This window comes from Xenia sp. Carnegie-2017, unplaced genomic scaffold (genome assembly GCF_021976095.1).
Source record: "Xenia sp. Carnegie-2017 unplaced genomic scaffold, XeniaSp_v1 HiC_scaffold_16, whole genome shotgun sequence".
In the NCBI taxonomy this organism is placed as follows: Eukaryota; Metazoa; Cnidaria; class Anthozoa; order Malacalcyonacea; family Xeniidae; genus Xenia; species Xenia sp. Carnegie-2017.
In genome coordinates this window covers 10657996-10684880 of record NW_025813469.1, presented here as the reverse complement: position 1 = coordinate 10684880, position 26885 = coordinate 10657996, and the positions used below count along the sequence as shown (strand labels likewise).

At 35.8% G+C, this 26885-nt stretch overlaps 4 protein-coding genes across 4 annotated transcripts; all 4 read right to left on the bottom strand.

Moving 5' to 3' along the window:
- Positions 1–1353: 1353 nt before the first annotated feature.
- Positions 1354–14823, bottom strand: LOC124436046 (deoxynucleoside triphosphate triphosphohydrolase SAMHD1-like). The gene is made up of 5 exons (XM_046985972.1): positions 14746–14823; positions 3486–3682; positions 3056–3378; positions 2184–2603; positions 1354–2138 (listed from the first exon to the last, which is right to left on the bottom strand). Exons 2-5 carry the CDS (start codon positions 3677–3679, stop codon positions 1354–1356), a joined length of 1722 nt encoding a protein of 573 aa, XP_046841928.1. The 5' UTR covers positions 3680–3682; positions 14746–14823.
- LOC124436045 lies at positions 6944–7553 on the bottom strand. Its single transcript, XM_046985971.1, has 2 exons — positions 7280–7553; positions 6944–7167 (listed from the first exon to the last, which is right to left on the bottom strand). Exons 1-2 carry the CDS (start codon positions 7551–7553, stop codon positions 6944–6946), a joined length of 498 nt encoding a protein of 165 aa, XP_046841927.1.
- Positions 7602–8120, bottom strand: LOC124436043. The gene has a single exon (XM_046985970.1). The coding sequence runs from the start codon at positions 8118–8120 to the stop codon at positions 7602–7604; it is 519 nt and encodes a 172-aa protein (XP_046841926.1).
- An 11309-nt stretch (positions 14824–26132) lies between the features above and the next one.
- Positions 26133–26624, bottom strand: LOC124436042. The gene has a single exon (XM_046985969.1). The coding sequence runs from the start codon at positions 26622–26624 to the stop codon at positions 26133–26135; it is 492 nt and encodes a 163-aa protein (XP_046841925.1).
- Positions 26625–26885: the final 261 nt, after the last annotated feature.

Below are 26885 nucleotides of genomic sequence, written 5' to 3'. Positions count from 1 at the left end.
AAAGCGAAATTTTAAAATATGCAAAATGCAAGTCGGAGGTGAGCAATCAGAAAGCGAGTTTTATTATCCTCACTTTGCCTATTCATATTCCGACCATAATGCTAGAGTTAGTAAAAAATGTCGCTCGTTATTTGTTAGGCGTTTTTTAATTAAGTTACTAATCTCCCCTCTGCCGACAGAAAGATTACATGTTTAATTTCTCTGTTTTAAGCTTCATCTCTCAATTTTGAGAAGACGTTAACTTTTTCCTAACATTATGAGTATTGCATGATTTCAACTTTCTCATTTAACAGACATTGTCACGAAAAATTGTCCAGTAAGTCACATGACTGATGACGTGAGGCTCTCAATATGCGTATTTTTAAAAGCTTTTGTACTCGACGTTCAAAAATACAGTCAAATTCAAAAACATATTTTCATTTAGAGGACTAGACTATACACTAGTCAGTAGTAGTGTAAAACGATTTATCTCATAAAGAGACTGCTTATATATATAGTCTGATAAAAGAACAAGGGGAGATTGATGACGTTTCACTGAAAGAAATTAAATAGCTGTAATAAACGTTTGCTTAAAGACTCAAAACTTACTTTAATCATGAATTTTGTAAAGTTTTTACCAGCTTTAATCCCAAAGTAATAAGGTCCAGAAGATTCTTTGAGATTGTATGTTATTTTTCTTCACAAAGAAGACAGGTGAGGACTGACTATAAAATCTTTTGTTGTTTTTTTAAAGTAAGCGGCGGGTGAGATTCGCATGCATTTTTAAATGAAAGTTGAAATTTCATTATCGTACTTGTTGAATCATTTTATTGAATTTAATACGATTTGTGCTTATTTAATATAAACTACAAATGGCAAACGTTAAGATGTCGTTCGTCCCTATGTTTCACTTGTGCTTCGATCTTTTACATTTTTTTATACTTTTACTGTTTTAAGTGCAATGTTTGCATTAAATACATGATGATTGGTGTTTTGAATTCTGGATACGTTCTTGTGATTAAGTTATGGAGAAATTATACTAAATACAATTTTAAATCAGAGCTACTTAATAACGACACAGAATAAAAATATACAGAAGGGTCACTCGTGTTGGAACCTTGATGTTTTTGTCCAGCCGGTTGATAAGGGTTTTTTACTCGTTCTCAACCTTTGCAATTATCCGAAAGTCTTTTCTTAATCTCAAATTCATTATTCAATAATGAAGTAATGTAATTATGATGGTTGAAAACAAGTTATAAACCCTAATCATCTGGCTGGAATAATGGCCGAAATGAGGACGCGCTATGTACACCTGAGTGACCCTTATTCTGTGACAATCATTATTCTGTGATAATGACATCAAAATGTCTTTCTTTATCCTCCAAAAGGTTTTTCAAAGCCATTTTCTTGGCACCAATTCTCGAAGGAATCTTTGATATGTTCGATCAGCATTTCCATTCGTTCTGCGTTTTTGTTTTTTTCTGCGCTTTTGGATTCCTCTTCTCCTTCAGATTCCTCTTCTCCTTCAGATTCCTCTTCTCCTTCGGATTCCTCTTCTCCTTCGGATTCCTCTTCTCTTTCGGATTCCTCTTTGCTTTCGTATTCCTCTTCGCTTTCGGATTCCTCTTCGCTTTCGGATTCCTCTTCTCTTTCGGATTCCTCTTCTCCTTCGGATTCCTCTTCGCTTTCGGATTCCTCTTCGCTTTCGGATTCCTCTTCGCTTTCGGATTCTTTTGCGTAAACTCTGATATATCTGTCCTGGAAACTTCGTGGCAACATTTCACTTACTTGTTCTCTCTTTATTTCAAATGGTTTGCGTTGAGATTTATCGAAAAACATCACAGCCTCAACTGGATTTTTACGCTTCATTCCAAAATTGATCGTTACTTTTGAAACAAATATATTTTCTCTTTTCAACTTTCCTCCCGATAAGTTAACCAAGTCTTCGGCAATTTTTATTTCGCAGAGAGATTTGAACTTCGATTGTAGTTCACTTGCTTTGTCGTCATTTGATTTTAGAGAGCTTTGGCCGCAAAATTTGTACAGCTTTCGTTTTTGTATGCGTCTTATCTTCTTCTTTGCGTCTGCGAAATCAGGGTCCCTGTTTCGCAGTATATCGTAGAGAATGCTATCTGTTAAAACAGAATATTGCTTCATATTTTTTTTCTTCATATTTTTTTTCTTCATATTTTTTTTCTTCATATTTTTTTTCTTTTTCTTGGCTTTTTCCACTGATTCGGAAATTTTCATGACTTTGTCAACTTTCCTGAACGCCTTATATAGCAGGTCTTCTATTGGTGCCAGAGTTTTGTGCTTGTAAACTCTGTGATGGAGGGACCAACGGGTGTGGAATAATTCATACAAGTTAAACACCTCTTTGTCGCGTACACAGATCTGAAGTTGTTTGTTATTAGGGTTAGACATGATGCGAACATTTTGAAAGTAGCGTCGATGGTCAAAAGTACATTTCACTCCAACATTAGCGCAGTCACGGGCAAAATAATCAAACTTGTCACAGTCGATACCATTTCGTTTGTTTGACACGATTTCATAAAGAAACCATTTTGGTTGACCTGTAAATGGACATATCCTTTCTACCTTTTCTTCTTTGTTGGGGTCTTTACCTGCATACAACAAGAATTTATAAAGTCTTGGACGACTGTAATATAAATGTGGAGTTGTGTTACTGGAATAATAATTTGGGAGGAATAATAAATAATGAAAGTAGTCAGTAATAAGAAACCTGAAAGCCTTATCAACTGGATGTCAATTTTTTATTTCAGAATTATATCACACAAGAAGTGAGAAATTTAATGGAACAATATGTCAACTCAATGAGGACAAAATTTCATTTTTGTAGAGATAGTGTTACCATAATTTTGATAGCTACTTTAGAAAATGAACAGACAGCAGTGACAGGCTTCAGACATTAAGTTTAAAATGTGCATTCAGAATCAAAGCGTATCAAAATTAAATACAATTTGTGTCTGTAATATTAGGTGTTTCTTATTTTATACATTTCAAATGAAAAAGCTTTGTGCACTATGTAGGTAACGATCCCTGCGTTTGGCAATACCTTTGATAAGTTCCTTGATGAATTTTTTGTCTTCCTTTCCAAGTCGGAAATATTTAAAACTCTGCCTAAGTTCTGAGTTTTTCTTGAGCATGAAATCGAAAAGTTTACAAGACGCATCCTCATGCTTCCACTTAGGTTTTTTCTTTTTGATGTACTCTTCAAAGAAATGAGAGAACGGTCCATGGCCAAGATCATGACAAAGTCCGGCTATTTTGATACACATGCATTCTTCATCTGTGATCTCAATCTCTCCACGATGAAGCTCTTGTAATGTATCTATCAATATCCCACACAAATAAGATGTTCCAAGAGAATGTTCAAACCTGTTTGAAATCAAAATTTTAAGGTGAATATTTATGCTGGTTTGAACATCCTCGATTACATCGATTATGAATGAGATCGCATGACATTTTTGTACCAATAACTATACCTAGTGTGAGTTGCTCCAGGGTAAACGAAGTCACAGATTCCCAACTGCTTGATATCTTTCAAACGCTGAAATTGTGGTGTGTTGATAATTTTGACCAACAAAGGATGAAGCTCGATGAAGCCATGAATTGGATCGTTGAATATTTTTGTTTCCAACTGGCTTGTTTCATTCGTTGCTGTTGCACGATTTTCCATATCCTACATTTATTGAAAATTTAAAATAAAGCAAATTACTTAGTTGTCTTTAGTTTCATTTAAAGTGATAAACCTTGGCTTCCGTCGTTTCTGTTCTCCTACTTTCTCGTGATCTTTGGCTTTAAACACAACATGTTCAAACCCATAACTTAAATGTGTATTTTTAAACAATTAATTATAAAATGTGCACTGACATGTAGCTTACCTTATAAGGAAGCAACCTTATAAGGAAGATTTGTAGACAAATCTTGCAGACAGCAATGTCGATCAAAGAAAGTCATAAATGCTGACTTTGGGATTTAATTCCGAGTCTTTATATAAATCTCCTGGGATTTTTATTTGAAGTAGTTCTCGTGGGAGAGAAGAGAGGGGAGGGCGGCGTTGCTTTCTGAGAAGAATAATTTCAATATGTGCTATTAAACACAGCATTTTAAACAATAAATTATAAATCATGTACACTGACAAATATCTTTCGAAATTTTTCATAGAATGGACACCTTATGCTGTTGCGAAAACAACAATGTTCCTTTAAGCGGTCTTAATGCGTGTGTTTGTTTGTTTTAGCAAATTTTATGTAACCCAGTGGTTAATCAGCGATTTTTGCAATATTTTCGTTCTAAATTTATCGACTCATGTTGCATGTCAATATTGCAAATTCATTGTTGCTGCAGATACTATTCATTTTACCAATGTAAATTTCAAAACACTTTCAAACGGATTAGGGATTAGGTAGATTTTGAACCTCTAATAGCGCAGCAAACGATTCATTCTCCTTTAAAAATATGTGTAAACAAGGCAATACAATGTCAATAGTGGGAAGTTTTGTATTAGTTGACGATATTTGTCATCACAACATTAACAAGATCAGAGAGTTCATGAGTCTAGAACAAAATTTTCCAGGATGTTCTTCTACTAACTTTAGTTTTTAATTTGCAACCGATTCGTTTTTTGTTATTCATAAATTGTTGGAATTGTTAAGGTACGTTGATGAATGGGTTTTAAATTTTTTTATAAAGTTTATCATAGTGAAACGGAAAGCTGCAATTTCACTTTTCATTAACGATTTTGAATATTCCAGCATATTCAAAATCATGCATTTTCGGGTGTTGCACAACTTTCTGTGTGTTTAACAGAACAGTTGTATACGAGAAAAAATTTCATGGTACATCATAATAACTTTTGTCTTCTTTTTTTTTATCGTTTATATATTTTGACGACAACAGGTGTCGTCTTTTCCTTACGAGAATTTCACATTATGACGTGAGGTAAATTATGTCACTGCATATGTGCAGCAAACCAAAAAATATCAGAAGAAATTTTCAGCCTAACTTGTTGCTGGAAGTTGCCTCTGATTGAACAAAGCCTTCCAAAGATTTCGTCATTGAAAATTCTTGTTTCTCATCTTAAAGCGTTCTTGATGAGATTTAACCAATAAAATATTTGCTAAGAGGATTTTTACGCATGCACCATAAAAACAATGAAATGAACGAAGATAGAACTACGCTTTATTATTATTGCTAAAACATTTTGGATTGTTTCAAAACCAGTATTGCCGAATGCCGAGATTTTGTTGCATATGCCTAAAATTTTTCATTACAAAGTTTGTTAAGGTAGCTGTAAAAGAAATATAAATTAAACACAACAATTCAAGTCTAAATCTTAAATATATCTTAATTAAATATTAAACGTGCAATGGCAGGTAGCCTACCTTAAAACGAAAATTATCGTTTATGGAAAATTAAATAAATAAATCTGCAAGCATATATCAATGTAGTTCTAAGAAAGTCGTAGATCTATGCAGTGAATTTCTGTATTTGTTATTCAACTGTGTCTGGTGTAGATGTGTATCTTTCAATCGAAACTCGACGTGATCGGTTGAGGTTCTTTCATGATTAGTAATAAAAATGCATTAATAAAGGCGGCATTCGGAGTGCGTTTCACTGAATTAATGACCATCTGCATAAGTAAATTTCATACGGATGAAAGTCAAGCAAAGTTATGTGTTATTTTATCTATTCTCTAGTTTCGCTTTTCTGCCTGTTGTTGTATTGTTGCCCTATAAGATTGGAATTTTTGGCAGTTTTTGTCTCAAAAGCTTAGTTGTCAGTATATTCACCCATTTTTGAACTTTTGTTACATGCTATTAAAATAAAATTTGGAACGAAAACCTTTACTTTCTTTATGCAAATATAAATTGTGATATAAAAATTGTACACAGTCACATCCTTTCAAAACCATTTAAGTATTACATATAAGTACTTTATAATATTAAAGGAATATATTATTCACAAAGTAACTTTAAAGGAGTCTTTGTGTTGTTTGGTGCACTTTGTAAAATGCGGATAAAAATTAATGGCAATTTTATCGTTCTTCTATTATATGTATATATATATATATCTAAAAAGATAAAAGTTTCTCCGGATTTTAAATGATAAAAGTTTCTCCGGATTTTAAATGATTTTTATTGAGCTTTCGACTCGTTGCTTCGAGCCTTCATCAGAATTAGGATATTTATTTACACGTGCTTTTAGCTTGGAGACGTTTAGAACGTCTAATTGGATTAGTGGGTGGATTAATGTGATTTTGTCACCTTTGTCACCTTTCTCCGCTGTGTACTGCTCGGGTAGCGGGTCTTTGCTGGAGACCCAGTTCTATCAGACTTCTCCAGGCTGCTCTGTCCTGGGTATCCTCTTCTTTGACACCACATAGCTGCATGTCTCTCCTGATGGTATCTTTCCACCGATGTTTTGGGCGTCCTCGTTTCCGTCTCCCCTCCACTTGCATCTCATAAACTCTCCGAATGTCTACATCTTCTTCACGCCGGCACACATGTCCGAACCACTGCAGTCTTTTTCTTCTCATCAATTTCAGTATACTCATGACATTCGCTTCTTCTCTTATGCTTTCATTTGTTCTGTGCTCCTCCAGGCTGACTCCAAGACAATAGCGTATCATTCTCATCTCGCATACACTGATCTTCTCTGCTAGGTAGTCTGTAGCAGACGATGTTTCATTTCCATACAGAAGCACTGGGCGTATCACCATTTTGTAGATGAGGATCTTCAGTTTCTTCGGCATCTTCTTATCACAGAGCACTCCCGTAAACTCCCTCCATTTATTCCATGCACTGCTAATCCGTAGTTCAACCTCAGTCTTGCAACCGCCATCCTGAAGGATGGTGGTCCCGAGGTACTTAAATGTCTCGCACTTTGGTAGATCTGTATTTCCGGGTCCAGCATATTCTCTTAGCTTCATGTTTCCTATTCAGCCACTCGGTAGGAGGTACTCCGTCTTGGGTCTACTAACTTTCAAGCCAACATCTTTTAATATTCTTCTCCAATCTTCTAGTCTTCCTTCCAGATGTTCTCTCTTCTCATCACACAAGACCAAATCATCTGCAAACAGCATACTCCAAGGTGTGTCCTCTGTCGTGTCATCCGAGATTACATCCATAATGATAATAAAGAGTAGGGGGCTTAGTGCCGAGCCTTGATGTAACCCGACCTCACTTAAATTTTCTCAGTCTCACCAACGTTCGTTGCAACTTGTAGATTCTTTTCGGTCCGTTTTGCTCCAGATCTTTGTATAGTTGTTCCTGACCTTTCTCTCTAACAATCGCACACTTTTCTTTACTGATCTTGTTCATTTCTCTCAGAGTCTCCCTGTCTTCCTCCAAACCAGATCTCTTCCATCTCTTAAAAGCTTCTTTCTTGTTCTTCACAGCCTCTTGTACTTCTTCATTCCACCACCAGGATTCTTTTTCTATGTATTTCCCACCTCTACTAACTCCCAGTGTCTCCTTTGCTGCTTCTAGTATATTGGGGTATGTTTCATTCCATTTCCACTCTCCCACTATGCTTTGTTCCATTAGCATTTCTGTGATCTTACTTTCCAGCTCATCTCCTTCCTTATTATGTAGTTTCTACAAGTTGATCTTCTTCGGTCTCTCTCTTCTTATTCTTCTCCTCTTCTTGATCTTATAATCCATCACAAAGAGTCTATGCTGCAGTGCAATTTCCTCACCAGGAATAAACTTACAATTTTTAACATCGCCTAGGTCAGCTCTCCTTATCATGATGAAATCTATCACGGTCTGGCTAAGGCCACTTTTGTACGTGTAGGTGTTTCCATCCCTCTGTGTGAAGAATGTGTTTACCATTGCGAGGTCCTTGCTCCTTGCATAGTCTAAGATCTTATCTCCTTCTTCATTCCTTCTTCCGATTGACTTTCCTCCATGCCATCTCTCCAATCCCTCTACTCTCTCACTTCTGATGCGCCCTTTGAGATCTCCTGCCACAATCAGCTGTTCTGTTTCCTTCACATTGATGGTCACTTCTTCAAGTTGGTTCCAAAATCTCTGCTTCTCGTCTTCTTCACAACCTTGCTGAGGTGCATAGGCAGTCACGATGTTGAACGTCTTGTCAGGTGTTACCAGTTTCATAGTTATGATTCTATCGGACTTTCTCTGGTCTCTATCACTTTATCTTGCCATTCCTCACTCAGGCATAAAACCACTCCATTCTTTGGCTTTCCCCCTCCGTTGTAGTACAGCTTGTAGCTCTCTCCGATGTTTCTTGCCTTCCCTCCTGATTTCCCACCAGCCATCTTGTCTCTTGTAAGCATAGTATGTCGATCCTCCTCCTCTTCATCATGTCTGCTATTTCTCTGCTCTATCCAGTCAGCATCCCAATGTTTAGGGTCGCAACTCTCAAGTTCTTCTGTCTCTTCTGTCTCGCTTGCATTCTTTTCACAGCGTCAAGACAGTAGTGCCGCTGCGCATCGCTTACAGGGTATGCCCTAGCATTGTCTTCTCTTCTGATTGTCTCCGGCATATTATCATGTGGCATATTCTTTTAAAGACCGGATGCTCTTCCTGACATCCACCCTCTGTGTTAATCCGGGCTTGGGACCGGCTGTCTGCTGCACTGACTTGTCCAGCATCCAGGCCACATTGGGTTGATTAATGTGATTGGATGGGGTAAAATGCGTTGCCATGGGTTTTGGTGTATTGTTAATATGATTGGTGTTAATAATATTAGATTGTAGTGTTTTAGTTTTGGTGTTGATCGACCACCATTAAAACTATCGACCACCATTAAAAACAACTCACGCTCAACAAATTGCACAATCAAACGGCTCCGTATGTTAAACGTCCTCATATCAGATGCCCACAACCGCTCACGAATCTACCGTCATAAACTACAAGAACATCGAGAAACCGTAACAACATACATTACACAATCAGACACCAAATCCATTAATAAAGCCATCAAAAAAGCAACATCCGCATATCGAACAAAACGACACCACGAACTTCATCGAAAATTACAAGAATCCAGATCTTACAAACAACTCCATTCCAACACAAATGAATTTGTCACAAACATCTCAAACAAACCACTAACCGAACAGCAAACTAAAATTTTAAACAAAGGATTAAATTACAACTTTAAAGACGCGAACAAACTCGACTACGTTGCCGACCTGGAATCCGCTTTAAAGTGCACCAACTTAACAGACCAAACGAAAGAACACATTCGTCAAAAAATTACAAATAATCTCTGCCACAAACCACCTGTCACCCTAAACTACGAGCAAATAAAAACCTACAAAACGACGACCAAATAATCATATTACGAACTGACAAAGGACGCAAAACAGTTATCATGGACAGATCAGAATACATCGACAAAGCCAAAACCCTCCTACAAGACACCACCACCTACGAACTTCTCCGCACAGACCCCAGCAAAACGACCACCAACCGCATCAACCAGAAACTGAAACAACTAAAAGATAAAAAGAAACTAAACGAAAACGACTACAGAAGAATCCGACCCAATGACGCATCCACCGCCAAATTCTACGGACTACCAAAAATCCACAAAGAAAACAACCCACTTCGACCTATCATAACACATCCAGGATCACCTACGTATGAACTTTCAAAATATCTTTATAACATTCTGTATCCATTAGTCAAAAGTTCACCTCACACCATCAGAAATGCCACCACTTTCCTCGCCAGTATTGAAAACATTAAACTACGACCAGACGAAATCGTGATATCCTACGACGTGACATCACTCTTCACATCCATACCACTAGACATCGCCAAACAAATTACAAACGAACTACTCACAAACGACAAAACTTGGCAAGCTACAACACGGCTAGACAAAAATGACATCCTAGACTTACACAACCTTTGCCTCTCCACTGAATTCACCTTCCAAAACACATACTAGAGACCAATTTCAGGCACACCAATGGGATCACCACTATCCAAATTCCTCGCAGAAGCTGTCATGCAACACCTTGAAACACAATCAGTCACTAAAAACACAAACATCAGACTATGGAAAAGATATGTCGACGACATCTTTGCCATAGTCAAGAAAGACAAAACTGAACAAATCCTACACACCATAAACAATACCACAAAGAACATTACCTTTACTAAAGACGAAGAGCACGACAAACAACTTACCTTCCTCGACATCATACTAACCAGAACAGATGACGGTACACTAAACATACAAGTATACCGCAAAACCACCCACAAAGACCAAATACTTGATTTCAACATCAATCATCCAACACAACACAAAATAAGCTGCATTCGAACACATTTCAACAGGATAAACACTCATTGTAATACGGAAGAAGCCAAAAAAACAGAACGCAACTACTTATACTCCACATTTATTAAAAACAATTACCCTAGAAACTTCATAAACAAAACTATATACAAAATACAAAACAAAACACAAACCGACAAAAGCAACAAAAAACCGGACGAAACAGTAAAAATCGTCACATTACCATACATAAAGGGAACATCAGAATTTACTGCCAGACTTCTTCGACCATTTAATATTAACGTCGCCCACAAACCTACACAAAAACTCAAATCATGTTTCATCAAACATAAAGACAAAACAACAATTCATGATACAACTGACGCGATCTACATGATACCATGTAAGGACTGTTCAAAGCAATACATAAGACAAACATCTAAGAAAATTGAAACAAGACTCACAGAACACAAAAACGCCATAAAACGACGAGATCCGAACTCACTACCGGCATAACATACCTACGGAAACAACCACACATTCGACTGGACAGAAACTAAAGTACTCGGAGGCGCACAGACTAAACACGAACGCGAATTTAAAAAGCTTGATACAGTAAAGACAACGACACAATAAACAGAAATATCGACATACCCATCACATACTCACAACTAAAGAAAAAGGACAATAAAACTACAAACAACACCAAAACTACAACACTACACTCTAATATTATTAACACCGATCATGTTCACAATACACCAAAACCCATGGAAACGCATTTCACCCCATCCGATGACATTAATCCACCCGCTAATACAAGTAGACGCTCTGAGCGTCTCCAAGTTAAAAGCACGTGTAAATAAATAATATCCTCATTCTGACGAAGGCTCGAAGCAACGAGTCGAAAGGTCAATAAAAATCATTTAGAAACTTTTATCTTTTATGAATTAAATGCCTGGATTACCAATTTTCAAACTTAGATATTTCTATATTTATGTAACGCAATGCACAAAATATTAATGATGGTTTATTGAAATCTGTTGCCTACTTGCATAAATAGACGACTACTAGTTAACATTTCACTCACAAGGCAACTTACTTTCATTGGGAAATTCTTTCAATTACTAAAACGTTTTCACTTCCTACCAACGTAGATCAAACGAAGTCTTGGTGGACAATGGTGTAACTAACTTTTGGCAAAGTCTTTTTTATTAACAAATGGTATGTTTTATCGTAACAAATGATAATATCCAACCTATCAATGAGTATTTGTTTATTTTGCTGACGGCTGGATTCCCATTATTGGTCAAAATGAAACACGGATCTTTCACATTCCTTTATTTGGAAATGCCACATGTAGCCCCAATTTCATAAAAAATCTTCTCAATCAACATAATCTTTTACTGATTTTATTTCTTCTGCAGAATTTTTTTACAATTTTATGCATTTATGTTCTTTTTTAGGTTAACTATGTTGGGTTTCTGAATTTTATGTTTTAGGTAAAGTTCAAAAACACTTCAAATTCAAAAATATGTTTTATTACCGAGTAATACAATATAGCCCCAAGTTTTGTGTTGAACTGAGGACACTTTTTGTCATTAAAACATTGAAAATAACATAGACTGTATGAGTTCAGCAATAGTTGTCAACTTTAAGAAAATCATTCTCTTCTAGGCATTTTTTTTATTGAAAATTAGAACATCTGTCGGAATTTATCGGTTTATAACTCCTTGTTTTTTCATTTTCAGATAAATTACGTTTGTATATTTGAGCATTAAAGAAAAAGATTGTCTCTGAAGTTTTTCTCCTAGCAGCTTTCCGATTTCAAAATATTTTTATTTAAGTTCATTTTATGTAAAGTTAATGAACCTCTTCGTGTACAGATTTTGACAAAGGGAGCAGCTCTGCTTCCACAAGAAAAGTCATTTTGTGAAGTGTCAACTTGTTTTTGAATAACATGTGTAAAATCTTATTAATTCTTTAGAATAGATTAGCGTTTTGATATCAAAAACCTATTGGAACTGTTAAGGGCTGGCATTGGGGTAAGGGCTTGGCTCGACTCAAATTTCCACCAATGTACTCTTTCGTTATCTATGTTTTGATGATATGAAGTGTGATTAGTTTAATAACTTCTCGTTCGCTAACACCATATTGTCCAGGGCTATTGTATTGCAAAATAGTTAACTCTACTGCAATAAAAAGGTTTTGTTTTTTAAATATAGTTGATGTGTATAACAGAATGGTTATATACGAGAAAAAATCGTGATGGTACATAATGATAAATGATTCAAGTCAGGTTAAAGCAAAAAATTTTCATTCACGAACTGCATAAACATTTTCTTAATTCTCGTAAATATGTTGTGATGCAAACAAGTATAGTATGCTCAACACGAGACTTTCACATAATGGCATAAGGTAACTTGTGTCAAACACTAAAAGAAGTTTTTAGTCAAACGTGTTGCCGGAAGTTGTCTCTCATTGAACAAATCTTAAATACTTTTATTGATTTCGTCATCCCCAGTTTTCGTTTTTCATCTTGACGCGTTCTTGATGAGATCATTTTATAACTTTGTTCACATTTGTAGTTTAGACATAGATCAATAGTGTTGAAAGCTTTACCTCTACCATACGTTGTAATTAAACTTTTATGCAAATATATATCGTTGTATGTAAATTGTACACAGTCACATTCCTTTCGACAACATTCAACTATTACATATAAGTACTTCATATCATTAAGCAATTGTATTTTCACGAAGTAACTTCAAAGGATTCTTCTTTTTATTTCGTGCACATTGTAAATTTTTGATAAAAACTTATAAAAATTTTATCGTTCAATTTCATTTATACAAACATTGTACATTTATGTAAACATTGTACGCAATTGGATGCTCTTCATAATCTTTAAAGTATAGTATATACATTTGTGATATTTATATATTTATATACATTTTAGATACGTCTTTTCTTTTATAAAAAACGAAACCCGTCAGTTTAGAATTAAGACGATGTTACATCAAACACAAATGTTGACGATCTAAGCTGTATATTGCCTACATACATATGTCGACAGCTACTCATTAATATTTCACTGGCAAGGTAACTTTATTATGCCTTCGAGAAGAAATTATTTGAATTACTTAATTGTCTGCTTTTAACCAATGTTATATCAAACAAAGTGCTGGTGAACACTATTATGTCTACATTTTAGCAAATATAAATTTCTATCTAATAAAATCTAACTAATCAATGGACATTCACTTATTTTCTTGACCGCTGAATTTCCAATGTTGGTAAAAATGGTTCACGGATCTTCTGCATTCGTTCATCGGGAAATGCTTTATAGCATCGAATTCGTGAAACATCTCTTCAGTCAAGATAATCTTTTACGAAATTTACTCTTTTTACAGCATTCTTATTACAAATTTGGGCATTTATGTTCTTATTCACGTTAACTATTTTGGTTTTTAGATTTATGTAATCTAGCAGTGGCTAAAATTCATAAAAAATTTGCTAATTCAAAAACATATTTTATTACTGGTTATACGAAAGCCGGAAGTTTTGCATCGAACCGATTATACTTCAAGTCATCACAACATGAAATAACACAGAGTTTATAAGTTCAGTATTAGTTGTTAACTGGAAGAAAATTATTTTCTTCAAGTTCCAGGCATTTTTATTCCATTAAAAGTTAGTAGCTACTTTATTCTGATAAAATTTAGAAGTTTATGTCCTAAGCAACTCCTTGTGTTTACATTTTTATGTAAATTTTTTTAGTGTGGGAGCATAAAAGAACAAATTTATCGCAAAAGTTTTATTTCGTTTGTTTTGTTTCGTGCATATTGTAAACTGTCGATAAACGTTGATGGAAAGTTAATCGTTGAATTTGATATCCTTATACGGACATTGTTCCCAGTGAGGTTGGCAAAATAAGTCATTGCATATATTAAAATTCAAAACACCTCAAATACAATTTAGCCATACAAAGATAATTTTTGTCAGCTAATGCCGTAACCTTATGAAGCGCTTTTTAGTGAATAATCTGCAGCATTTGGCCACATTTTCCTTTTTAAAATTATCCATTTAACTTAATGACATAGAAATGGTCGATTTCCCATATATTCATTCCAATTAAATTTCAAAATAAATTGAAAGTATTGAATGAGGCATTTGTGAAATGAAGCAGAATTATTAAGGAATTTAGGTAAAGCTGGGCGTCACCCAGGAAAAACTTGTTTGATATATCGTATAGGTTTTATATCTACGTTAAGAAAGCTTTAATTAATCCAAAGAAAAGTAGTTTATTTGCTATGATTCATTTTCAAAATATCTATTATGTTGCCTTGCCTTTTCTTTTGTTGTCTCACATTCTATATAGTGATTTATGTCGTCTAATAAACTTTTACAACTAAAACTGTTGCTTACATACATGTATAAATAGATAACTACTAGTTAACATTTCATAAAGCTAACGTAACCTACCTTAAAAAAATTTGGCGAAACACTTTAAGGTCTGCTTTCCAACAATTTGATGAAACGAATTCTTGGTGAACATCAATGTTTGAGGGCTTGACAAAGTATATTATAGCTGATAATTTTAAATTTAAAGTACCTTTACGACAATGATATTGGTTAGAAATTTCTAAAGAATAGAGTTTTACCAACTGATTGGCTGTTGTAATTTATTTTGCCAACTGCTGGATCCCCACTGTTCGTGAAAATGATACGTGTATCTTCCGCATTCCTTCATCGGAAATTGCTGAAAAGCCCAAAACTGCACTAAAAGGCTAGACAATATTATTGGTTTAAATTTTCTTCGAAATAGTAAGTATCGGTTTCCCTAGACTTATTTATGCTAGCCAAATTTTAAAATGGCTTCAAAATGTTTTTGTAACGCAAAAGGCAACATATTTACAGCAGTTTATTCAAATCTTGTTGTGCTGACATACGTAGTATGAATCTTAATGAAATCTCCAAAATACATTGTTACGAAAGTATGCAAATATTTTGTTGTTTACATCGAACACAACCAGACCTTATACAAATTCAAAGTGCAGCAAAGGAGAACTTTGTATTGTCAAACAAACACTTTTATCCTCATAGCAAATCTAAAGATTCCTATGTTTTGTTTCGTACACTTTGTAAAATGTCTTTAAAAATTGATGGAAATTTTATCCTTCCATTTGATATTTTTTATTATACGGAAATTGTATACAATCAACGGTGGTATAACTGCTATGAGTAGGCAGAGGACATTCTTATTGAAAGTAATTTGTAAACTTGTGTCATTAGTAGTAATTTTGAAGCTTTATATTTGGTATTCTTGGCACCTAATTTTTGTACTTTTTGTCTTTCGGCTAGAATTTATGCACAAACGTACAGAAAAATGCGGCATAATGAGAAATTTTATAGCGTGCGTTGATTAATTTTGTGTTTCCGCTAGCTTTCAAGCACGCAATGACTCATTATTGAAGTCGTTGACAAAACTGCGTCTGCATCAATATAACGTAAAATTTTATTAAAATGAGAATTTTGAGAAAAAATATTTTACTAATCAGCCAGTAAAAGTTATAGCTATTATCTGAACGGTGTTGATTTTTTAAAGGAGCTCTCCTTTAAAACAAGAGAGACCCTTGGTCTTGCATCAAACTAAAGAAGGATGATGGGGATGAGTCACACAATGAAGTCATAAAAGAGAGAGTAGTGGAAGCTAAACTTATGACAGAAGTGGGTATTTTTTAGCAGCAGTATGGTTTTAAGCCAAGAAAGAGTACAACAGATGTAGTGTTGGCTTTGAGGGTGCTGATAAAAAAATACAGAGATTGTATCGGGCAGCTGCATTGTTTCTATTTTCATTTGGAGAAAGCAATGATAGGGCGCCTAGAGAGAAATAATGGTGCTGTATGAGAAAGTCTAAGGAGTAGCAGAGATGTAAGTTTGAGTAGCACAGGACATGTATGTGAAGTAGAAGTTTGAATTCAAGTGAACACCAAAGAACAACCTTTTGAAATAAGGCTTTACTCAACACTAAATTAAAATCTACAAAATGTCTCTTTATAAGTAATTATCTTAAACTAGGCGCGGTTACTAAGGTGGGGGTACTTCATGTAATAATCACTACAATCACCCTCTCCTATTTGAAATAACTATATAATCTAACTTAAATGATCTAAATAAGACTGGTCCTGCCCGATTGTCTTTTTTTCTTTTAGTTCAATGTCATGTATATGTCAGGCGGTCGGGTTGTTCCTTTTCTCTCTGCGAGCGGCGTAACGGTAGTGTCTGTTGTGAAGACGACTGATCAGGTAGAGCGGGATCCTCTAGTAGTGAGTTCCCTTCTCTTTCCTTCTTTGGCGAACTATTATTTAGTTTCCTAGCGTCTTTTGTGGCCAAAGGAGATTGACGTGGGTCGTCTACAGTATTATCTTTATAAGGCGATAGTGGTAGCGGTTTCTCGCATAACTTCTCTTTTTCCTCAGCTTGTGGAGCGAGGAACTTAGTGGCTACGGTATCTTCTCTTCCATCGGGAAATTTTACATGCGCATACTGAGGATTTGCTTCGATTAGCTCTACTTCATCGACAGATGGGTCATACTTAGATTGTTTTACTTGACGCTTCAACAGTACCAGTCCAGGTTTGGATAGCCACGTTGGTATGGAAGTTCCACTCGTCGATCTTCGTTGGTGGATAAAGAGGCGTTCATGCGGTGTTACATTAGTAGCGGTGCACAACAGAGATCTGATGGAATGAAGAGCATCATGCAAAACTTCTTGCCAGCAGCTGGTCGGTAGTCCTCGCGTCTTCATCGCGAGGGAAATAGTCTTCCATAGAGTGCCGTTCAAACGTTCTACTTGGCCGTTCCCTTCTGGGTTATATGGTGTGGTTCGGCTTGACGAGATTCCTTTCTGGAGGAGAAAGTCTTTAACTTTTGCACTCATAAAGCCAGAACCTCTATCCGAATGTATGTAAGCAGGCATACCGAAAATCGAAAACAATTCGCAGAGACAATTTATAATTGACTCCGCGCTAACGTCTTTACAAGCGAAAGCAAAAGGAAATCTTGAATATTCATCTATTATAGTAAGAAGAAACTTATTATGATTAGTCGTCGGCAATGGTCCTTTGAAGTCCAAACTAAGTCTCTCGAAGGGTTGAGTCGCTTTTACTAAATGGAAATTTTCTGTTTTGTAATATTGAGGCTTACTTTCCCTGCATATCTTGCAGGACTGTGTCATGAGCTTAATTTCATCCATAGAGAAAGGGAGATTACGGTTTTTTACAAAATGTGCCATCCGCGTTATTCCTGGGTGACACAAGGATTCATGAAGCTCTATCAGCTTATCGGAGGTCATGCTCATTGCTCTTATCCTAGAAAATGTATCCGCTGGTACATTCTCTTCTCCTGCTCTGTAGATTATATCAAAATCATAAGTGGATAGTTCCATCCTCCATCTCATTATCTTATCGTTCTTAATTTTGCTCTTTGCTTGGTATCAAACATGTAAGCTACTGACTTCTGATCAGTAATTAACATAAAATGCTTACCCGTAAGGTAGTGTCTCCACTTCCTCACGGCTTCTACGATAGCCGCTGCTTCTTTCTCCACTGAAGCGTGCTTAAGTTCTGATCCGCTTAACGTCCTCGAAAAGAACGCAACTGGGCGACCGTTTTGGTTGAGAGTGGCTGAAAGAGCAAACTCGGAAGCGTCTGTTTCCACCTGAAAGGGCTGTGCTTCGTCAACAGCTTGGACCACAGATTTTTCGACATCGGACTTAAGTAGATTAAACGAAGTAAGAGCATCGCCTACCATTGGAAATACAGTATTCTGTGTCAGTGGTCTTACTTTTGCTGCAAAGTCTTTGATCCATTGAGAATAGTAGGAAAAGAGACCCACAATCCGTTTCTGTTCTTTTAAATCACTGGGGACAGGTAACTCTCGCAGAGGTCGCAATCGTGCCGGGTCCGGCTTTATTTCTCCATTAGCGATTATACTACCGAGGATACAAATACTGGTTGTTGAGAAGGAGCATTTGTCTTGATTAAACGTCAAATTTCGCTTTCTAGCTGCTTGAAGGAACTTTTTGAGATTTATGTCATGCTGGGCTTGGTCCCGGCCACAAATCGTGATGTTGTCAAGATACACAAACGTGTCTTCTAGACATTCTTTAGCGACGAAGTTGTCCATCATTCTTTGGAAAGCTGCTGTTCCATTTGTTACTCCAAATGGTACTCGACGGAATTGGTACAAACGCTGGTTAGCTTCGAAAGCAGTATATTTCTTTTCTTCTTTTTGAATTGGGACTTGGTGATACGCACTTTTCAAATCAACGGTGCTGAAAACTTTGTACTGAGCGATTTTAGAGACGATGTCATCTATTCTAGGCAGAGGATAAGCATTCAGGTGTGTGAATCTATTTATAGTTTGCGAGTAGTCAATCACTAATCTTTTTTTTTGTCGATCGTTTCTAGTTACGACCACTTGTGCTCTCCACGGTGATTCACTCGGTTCAATTATACCTTCATCTAGAAGCCTTTGTACTTCAGTTGTAATAAATTCTTTGTCTTCTCGGCTATATTTCCTTGATTTAATAGCTATCGGTTTACAGCCCTGTGTTAAATGTTGGAACAAAAGTGGGGGGTCTAGGTTCAAAGCTGTTAAACTGCAAAGTTTCAAAGGAGGAGCAGAACCACCGTACTCGATAGTGACACTTTCGTGCAGGGCTTGCCAAGTTTGTCCTAGAATGACATGAGTACACAGACTGGGCAGAATATATAGCTTAACCTAAAAATACAACCGGCCTTTTAACGTTATATCACTAAGACAATATCCTTGCATTTTTGTGGAATAACTACATGTAGCCATCGTAACTTTTTCTTTGGTCTGATGAACTGTCAATGAGAGTTGCTCAACCAAATCAGGATGTATGAAGCAAAGAGTACTTCCTGAATCTACCAGAGCTGTAACAGTTCTTTCTTTTAAACGAATGTCAATACATGAACTTAGCAATGACTCCCCCATTGCAGCTAGAGTTATGTAAGCTGATTGCGTTAAATTAGAGACTACTGCTGAAGAACGGCAAACTCTTTGGTAGTGCCCTCTTTTTTTACATTTATTACAAATAGCTTCTTTCGCAGGGCATAAAGACCGGGGGTGTTGCTTATTACCACAAAAGAAGCACTTAGCGGAACGTGAAGTGGATGCTAAATACCTCTCGCTTAGTCCTTCTTCATTATTTTCGTCATGTCCGTTAGATGCCGTAACAGCAGCGCTTGTAAAGGGATTCGAATTGTAGTAGAAGTTTGAAGTAGAAGTTTGAATTCAAGTAAACACCAAAGAACAACCTTTCGAAATAAGGCTTTACTCAACACTAAATTAAAATCTACAAAATGTCTCTTTATAAGTAGTTATCTTAAACTAGGCGCGGTTACTAAGGTGGGTGTACTTCATGTAATAATCACCACAGTATGATAAATATGGACATTTTAAATAGGCGACAATATTTTTGAAAAGTTTCACTGAATTATAAAGCTGTCTTCAGTCCAAATGAATACATTATTTACAGTGTGGAGTATACAAGGCGTCCCAAAAAACGAAACCATTATAAATAATTATGTATGCATTAAAATGAAATCTACATATAATAGTAGATCGGAAATAACTGTTTCTTCCTCCTGGTTGGATTTAATCATACGCTTTTCCATGCTCGTTGCCACTTAACGAATTATGATTACATTTTTGGGGCTGTTAAAACTACTTATGAAATGTCGCTTTGCATTTACAAAGGGCCTGTGCAATAAATTTAAGATAAAGACGACAGCACTTTTAAGTTGTAACTTGTTTTTCTTTAACTAATACTGTATGAATGCTAATACGTAATAAAGTCTGTAAACCCTAATAATACTATACGAGACCTGTCATATACGAGACCTGAGACTTCATTAAAAATAGCACAGGTCACATAACCTGTGCACATGGCACATGAAAGTATATTCCATGTTTTCTCATCTCATAACTACCAAAACGTTTGCATTTTTAAGCACCATTTGCAATACAATGTGAATATCAGTTATAACTATTTTGGAGAACTTTAAAAGTACAAAAACTCAACTTGGAATAAATAGTTCATTCTTTATAAACGTAAAGTATATAATGAGCTTAGACGTCTGTCCAGACAAGACGAGATCACTAGTAACAATCTGTGATCACTGCTAGTGATGTAGCAATGAACATTTAATAATTTTTTTCAAATATCCTTCACAAGACGGTCCACGAGATTTTTCGGTGATGTTTTCATAATACTCACATTCTTGTTGGAAAATCTAAAAAAGCATAATGATCTCTCACGCATTGTTATGTTTCAGACTGAATTTATATTACTTCTGATAAGTTTATATTCTGTATTAAATGAAAAGTTCTACTACATGGCAGCAACTACAACAACTAGTAGTAAGCAAAGGGAGCTTACTATTTTGACGAAGCGATAACGACAACAAACTTACTCGTGCCATTCTCTTACACGGTCAAACTTCGTACTCGTTGTCGTAGTCGTACTCTTGCTAAAGCTCTCTAATATTTCGTCAAGCGGTCACCTACAGTGACTTGTCGAAAAAAGAGAGGTTTCTAGTCAATACTTGTATTTTTTGATATTATGATCACTTCCGGGAGAGGTTCATCCATTTCTAGAAAATATTTTGTTATAATTCATCAAAAAGTACACTTTGATCAAAAAGAACATGCCCTCTATTTTGGCCCGTAAATGCATTTATTGACCCTCCAGTTTGAACAGTGCTTGATTAATATAGAAGAGTCATGGGTGGAAGCTAGGTAATATTCAAGAGGAAAAGGCTTCGTTCTCTAATTTATCTACAACTAATACAAAAAATTTAGTCATTAGTATACCGCTTACTGGTGGATGCATCAATTTATCTTATAACATGGCACTTGATATACATTACATTTCACAACAAAACATCCTTTTATTATAACTCAAGTTTAAAATATATGGTATAATTTGACAAATACTTCTTTGCAATCATCAAGTATTTGAAAACAGGGACCTACTTGGCCATTGACAGAGAAATATGACATTTTTAGACCATTTAAATTGTAACAGCTAAGAAGAAGACATATAAAGTATGCACAATGTCTGGTATTGCCATGTGGTGTATCAAAACAATAACGCGCATGTTCATCGTCAATTTTATGGCGTTGAAGGATTTAGTTGTATGTTTTAGTGTTTAGACTAAGCTAATATATTTTCTACTATTATACATAAAAATATTGTAATAGCTTCAACAAAAGCACACAGTTACTGCGGAACAGTAACGGCTGTTTTTACTTTGTTATTGATGTTTTTGCACTTACCTTTGGGCTTTAGCACTTATTGTGACGTTTGATGGAAAATCGTTCACTTTTTTTTTATGAGGCGATGCTTTCTTTTCAAGATTAAACCTTTGCTGACTTTTTCAAATTTCTTCTCCTATGAAATAGCTTATGCACTTTACTATAACATAACGAATTTTTCAAATGTCCTCCCTTGTGATAGCATTAACTGCATTCAATTGGACTAAATTTATAGACGCAACATTCATTTCGTGATTGTTCGAGTACTGGACGTATAGTAAAGTACAAATCAGGATTTTGCTAAAGAAACTATTTTCAGCTACAGGAGTTCATCGGTCGTAACGACATAAGTTTAATCTTTAATGGACAACATCTCCTTTAGACATAAGTAAAGATAAATAGGTAGGCAGTTTGAAAAGCTTTATTTACTCACAATAATCCTGTCATTGAGCTGCTGCCTAATTCTACAGAGGGTGTAAATAAGAAAGAAAATTTACATCTTTGTGTCAACGTATGTGCCTACCTTTTTTTTTACCTTTATATCTTCCTTTTTTTCCTCTTTTGTGTCTACTTTTGTGTCTACTTTTGTGTCTACGTTTTTGTCTACCTTTGTGTGAATCTTTTTTTTATGGATTTATGTTCACCTTTGTCAATCAGTTTTTCTGCCGTTGTGTCTAATATTGTGTCTAACTTAATGTCTACATTTTTGTTTATCTTTGGGTCTACGTTTCTGTTTGTCTTTTGCTGAACTTTTTCTCTATCTTTTTGTCTACTTTCTTGTGTGGTTGTTCTAAAGTTTGAGGTGACAAATTTCACAATGTGATATTGCGAGATTTCTCTCTTTTATTGCTTTGGCATATTACTTTTATACAGATCTTTACTTAATTATAATATACGTAATATGACGTACGAAATATTAATTATTTACATAACTAATTAAATATTTTTTTTTGCATTTTGTATCTATAAGTTCGTATATGAAAATATTAATTGCTTCTTTTATAGCTATCTCTAAATTAACTTTCAACTTGTCCGTATCGAATAGGGGCTTTTCTTGTACGCAAATGATACCACCGTTCTGTTTCCTTTATACTTTCCTCAATGGGTTCTCCTAGACTTTTCCCATTTTCTATCTTCTTGAAAAATGACGATATACGAGTAAACAACATTCTATCTTCCTTCGCTGTTACCATTGAACCTTTTCTTTCCACGATATCACATGGCTTACCATCCTAGGGTGTTTGTTGTTTATTCGTGTTCGTATCTTTTTTTTACTAACACCATATCACCTACTTTAATCTCACTTGTCTTTACGTTCCTGTTATTGTCTGCATGTAATTTCATCTTCAATTTTGCTCTTTCATGCTGTACTCGAATTCTTTCCTTTGTATCCACATGAAATGGTTCTTCAGGTAAACGTCCTTTCATTGGTAGACCGAATAAAGCCATAGATGGAGAAACTTTGTTCGAACTATGAGGTGTGGCACGATAATTTCGCAGGAACCTGTGGATTTCTTGCTTCCAATTTTTTCTCTCCATTATCGCAGCCTTTATTGTCTTTTTGATAGTACGCATAAATCTTTCCACTTCCCCGTTGGCTCGTGGCCAATAAGGAGTTACTTTTCTGTGTTTAAATCCCAAATACTTTGAAAACTCGTAAAATTCCTTGCTATTAAATGGCGGTCCATTGTCTGAACGTATTGTATCTGGTATCCGAACTCCGAAAGGATCTTATCCAAACAGATTACAACAGTCTTTGCGGACGTTGATCGGATTACTTCTACAATAGGATATATGGAAAAATCATCATACAAAACAAACAAATATTCACCTATGACTGTAGGAGGTACACCAAAGTCCATACTTAGCTCTTTCCAAGGAGATCTGGGCAACTCTGACATTTTCAATGGTTCCTTTTCACTGATTGGAGTTGTAATCTGACAGGCTAAACACGATTTAACTTTTTCATTAACTCACTCATCTATACGTGGAAACCATACCTTTTCACGTAATAACGCTTTCGTTTTTGACATTCCCATATGACCACCTTCATGAGCAATGTTCACTACTTTCTCTTGTAAATATTCTGGTATGATTATTTGATGTTTTTATAGAATTATACCCAAAGATATGCAAAGTTCATCTTTAATTTTGTCATATGAACTTAATTCTGCTTGATTTACTCCTACCATCTTTGAACTCTCAAACCATTTACCTGTTTCAATGGCTTGAATTACTGCTCGAAGAGTAATGTCTTCTCTTGTAGCTTCTTCCAGATATTTCCTGCTGATTGTTCTTGGAACCGAGTTCTGTGTAACGTAATTAACAAATTCTTCTGCTACTTTCTCTTGCCGGTTGTTTAGTTTCTCATCAGATAAAGGCTGACGTGAGAGAAAATCTGCAGGATTTTTAGTTCCAGGTTGAAAACAAATTTCAAAATCATATGGTTGCAATCGCAAAGCCCATCGTTCTAATCTCGCAGATGGCTTTGATGATGGATTTGGGTATATTTTCGCCAGCGGCTTGTGATCAGTGACGATGGTGAATTTTCCTCCAAACAAATATAAATGAAAATGTTCGCAGGCCCATACTATAGCGAAAGGGAGAATAATTCTTCTCTGTGGTAGTTAGTGATTTACTAGCGTAAGCAATTATTTTCTTTTTTTCTTCTCCCTTTTTCCTCTGCGCCAAGACTGCTGCAATACCAACTAGACTAGCATCTGTGAAAACCTCCGTATCACTATCCGGATCAAAATACGCACTTTTTGGCCCATCAGTTAATTCTTTCCGTAGGGTTTTCATTGTGTCTTCTTGTTCTCTTGTCCACACGAATGGGGCATCTTTCTTAATAAGTCGACGTAACGGCTCCTTAATTGTGGCCTAATGTGTAATAAATCGACAGCAAAAATTGGTCATGCCTAACAAACTTCGTACTTCTCCTACATCTTTAGGATTTATGCATTCCTTAATTGCTCTCACTTTATTGGGATCCGGCACAATACCATTCTCTGAGAACACATACCCTTGGAATATTAAACTTCTTTTCTTAAACAGACATTTCTCCTTCTTAAGAGTTAGTCCTCAATCTTTAATTCGTTGTAATACCGCGTTCAAATTTGCATCGTGATCTTTCTCGTCTACGCCAAACACCATAATGTCATCACTGATATTAATCACTCCTCTCAGTCCATTCAACGTTTCTCTGATGGGATTTTGGAATATCTCTGCAGCACAGTTTATTCCAAAACTCAAACGTCGAAATCTCCGTAGACCAATGTGTGTTGAGAAGGTTGTCAAATATCTTGATTCTGCATTGAGCTCTAACTGGTTATAGCTTTGATTTAAGTCCAATTTGCTAAACCATACAGCACCATTTAGATCACTTATAATTTCACCAATCGTCGGAGTCAAATGTCGTTCTCTCTTTATTGCTTTGTTTACTTGTCGCATATCTATACAAACTCGGACCTCTATTTTTTGTTTTGGTACGACCACGACTGGTGAAACCCAAGGTGTTGGTCCATCCGTTTTCTCTATGACTGCACGTTCTTCGTCTCGTTTTAACTGTTTCTCCAAGCTTTTTCTTACATGAAACGGCACCCGACGATGAGGTTGTGCGTCCTTATCTACGTGTAAATGAGCTTGAAACCCTTTCAATTTTCCCAGTCCTTGAAAGACTTCATGATATTTGTTAATTAGCTCTTCCACTTTGGTATCTTCTCTCACTATTTCTTGTGCCTTTTCTTTAACGGGTTCCTGTTTAGACTTTTTAGTGCCTTCAATGGATACAACTATTTGTACCAGGCCAAATTTTTGAGAGCTTTTCCAGCTTATCAAGCAATCCGTATTCCCATTAACAACAAAAAATGTCTCCAACCCATATAGTTTATCGGTTTCGACCACACACTGACATTTTCCTTTAATTGATAGTTGTTTTTTCGACCCATAAGGAAAGATTTTCTCATCTTCCTCCTGCAATATTGGCTTTTTCTTCAATTTGTTAAAATTCACTTCATCCAAGAGATTTACGCTGGAACCGGTATCTGCCATGACTGACACAGTAGTACCATTTATCTTAACTTTAAATTTCGGCAGCTTTTGCTGCGCCGTCAACGTTGAAAATACATATTCATCTTCCATACTTGATTCAGACGTTATTTCTTGCACAGTATTCACTTGACGAGGTCTTACTTGATTGCGTTTTATCTGTCCGTTTCGCTTTGTTGATTCAGCGCGAGAACTTTGATAATTGTCTTGCATCCGCTTTATGCCTATTCGATTCTCATAGCAACAAACTTGAAAATGGTTTCACTTTAAACACTGTCGACATTTCTTTCCATATGCCGGGCAATTTTTTTTCCCTGGACGATGTTCACGAGCACATAATTTGCATTTGATCTTCGATGAATATTCGGAAGCATTTGAGGTTTTATCCGTGGGCGTCTTGAACTGCTTTCTTTTATGCCAAATTCGATTCGTGCTTTGGATGCCTTCTGCTTGTGTTTTTGACATCTCCATTGTTTTTCACATTTGTATTAATTTCTCTATCGTTATTTCGGGGTCTGCTAACGCTTTTCTCCGCAATTTTGAAGACAAACCATTAAGTATGATCTGAGTTTTTATCTCTCTGCTTTCTTCATGAAATTCGCAGGATTTGGCCAATTTTTTTAATCTCGTGTAGTACGCGGATATTTTTTCTCCCGGGAGTTGTTTCGCTTGACGAAACTTATAAACTTCGAATTCTATATTCTTCTGTGGAGTGAAGTAATTTCGTAACGCTTTCTCCGCTTTTCTAAATACATCTTCTTCTCTATCTGGCTCGTCAATTGCTAAAGTTTCGAATATCTCATTAACTTCTTCACCGACATAATGCAGGAGCATCGCCTTCTTTCTTGCGGCGTTTGTGATGTTCATTGCCAACAACAAATTCTCCAATCTTGATACGTATTTTCCCCAAGCTTTTCTAAGGTCTGGTTCTTCTAAGTTGAACGTCGGGAAGGTAGGCAAAGCTGTCATGTTCGAATTGTAGTATCTTTGTCAGGATCAAATCATATTTCTTCGTCCCTTCGTAATCTTTGTCGCCAGATGTAATATTGTGGGATTTCTCTCTTTTATTGCTTTGTCATATTACTTTTATACAGATCTTTACTTAATTATAATATACGTAATAGGACGTACGAAATACTAATGATTTACATAATAACTATACTACAGTAACGACATAAGTTTAATCTTTAATGGACAACATCTCCTTTAAACATAAGTAAAGATAAATAG

Coding starts and splice junctions, on each gene's coding strand:
- LOC124436045 (XM_046985971.1), bottom strand. CDS start 7,553: ATGCTAATGGAACAAAGCATAGTGGGAGAGTGGAAATGGAATGAAACA. Junction 7,168..7,279: donor TGCGATTGTTAGAGAGAAAG/GTCAGGAACAAC, acceptor GGTTACATCAAG/GCTCGGCACTAAGCCCCCTA.
- LOC124436046 (XM_046985972.1), bottom strand. CDS start 3,679: ATGGAAAATCGTGCAACAGCAACGAATGAAACAAGCCAGTTGGAAACA. Junction 2,604..3,055: donor CATCAAGGAACTTATCAAAG/GTATTGCCAAAC, acceptor TGTTGTATGCAG/GTAAAGACCCCAACAAAGAA. Junction 2,139..2,183: donor AGCCAAGAAAAAGAAAAAAA/ATATGAAGAAAA, acceptor TGAAGAAAAAAA/ATATGAAGCAATATTCTGTT.
- LOC124436042 (XM_046985969.1), bottom strand. CDS start 26,624: ATGACAGCTTTGCCTACCTTCCCGACGTTCAACTTAGAAGAACCAGAC.
- LOC124436043 (XM_046985970.1), bottom strand. CDS start 8,120: ATGAAACTGGTAACACCTGACAAGACGTTCAACATCGTGACTGCCTAT.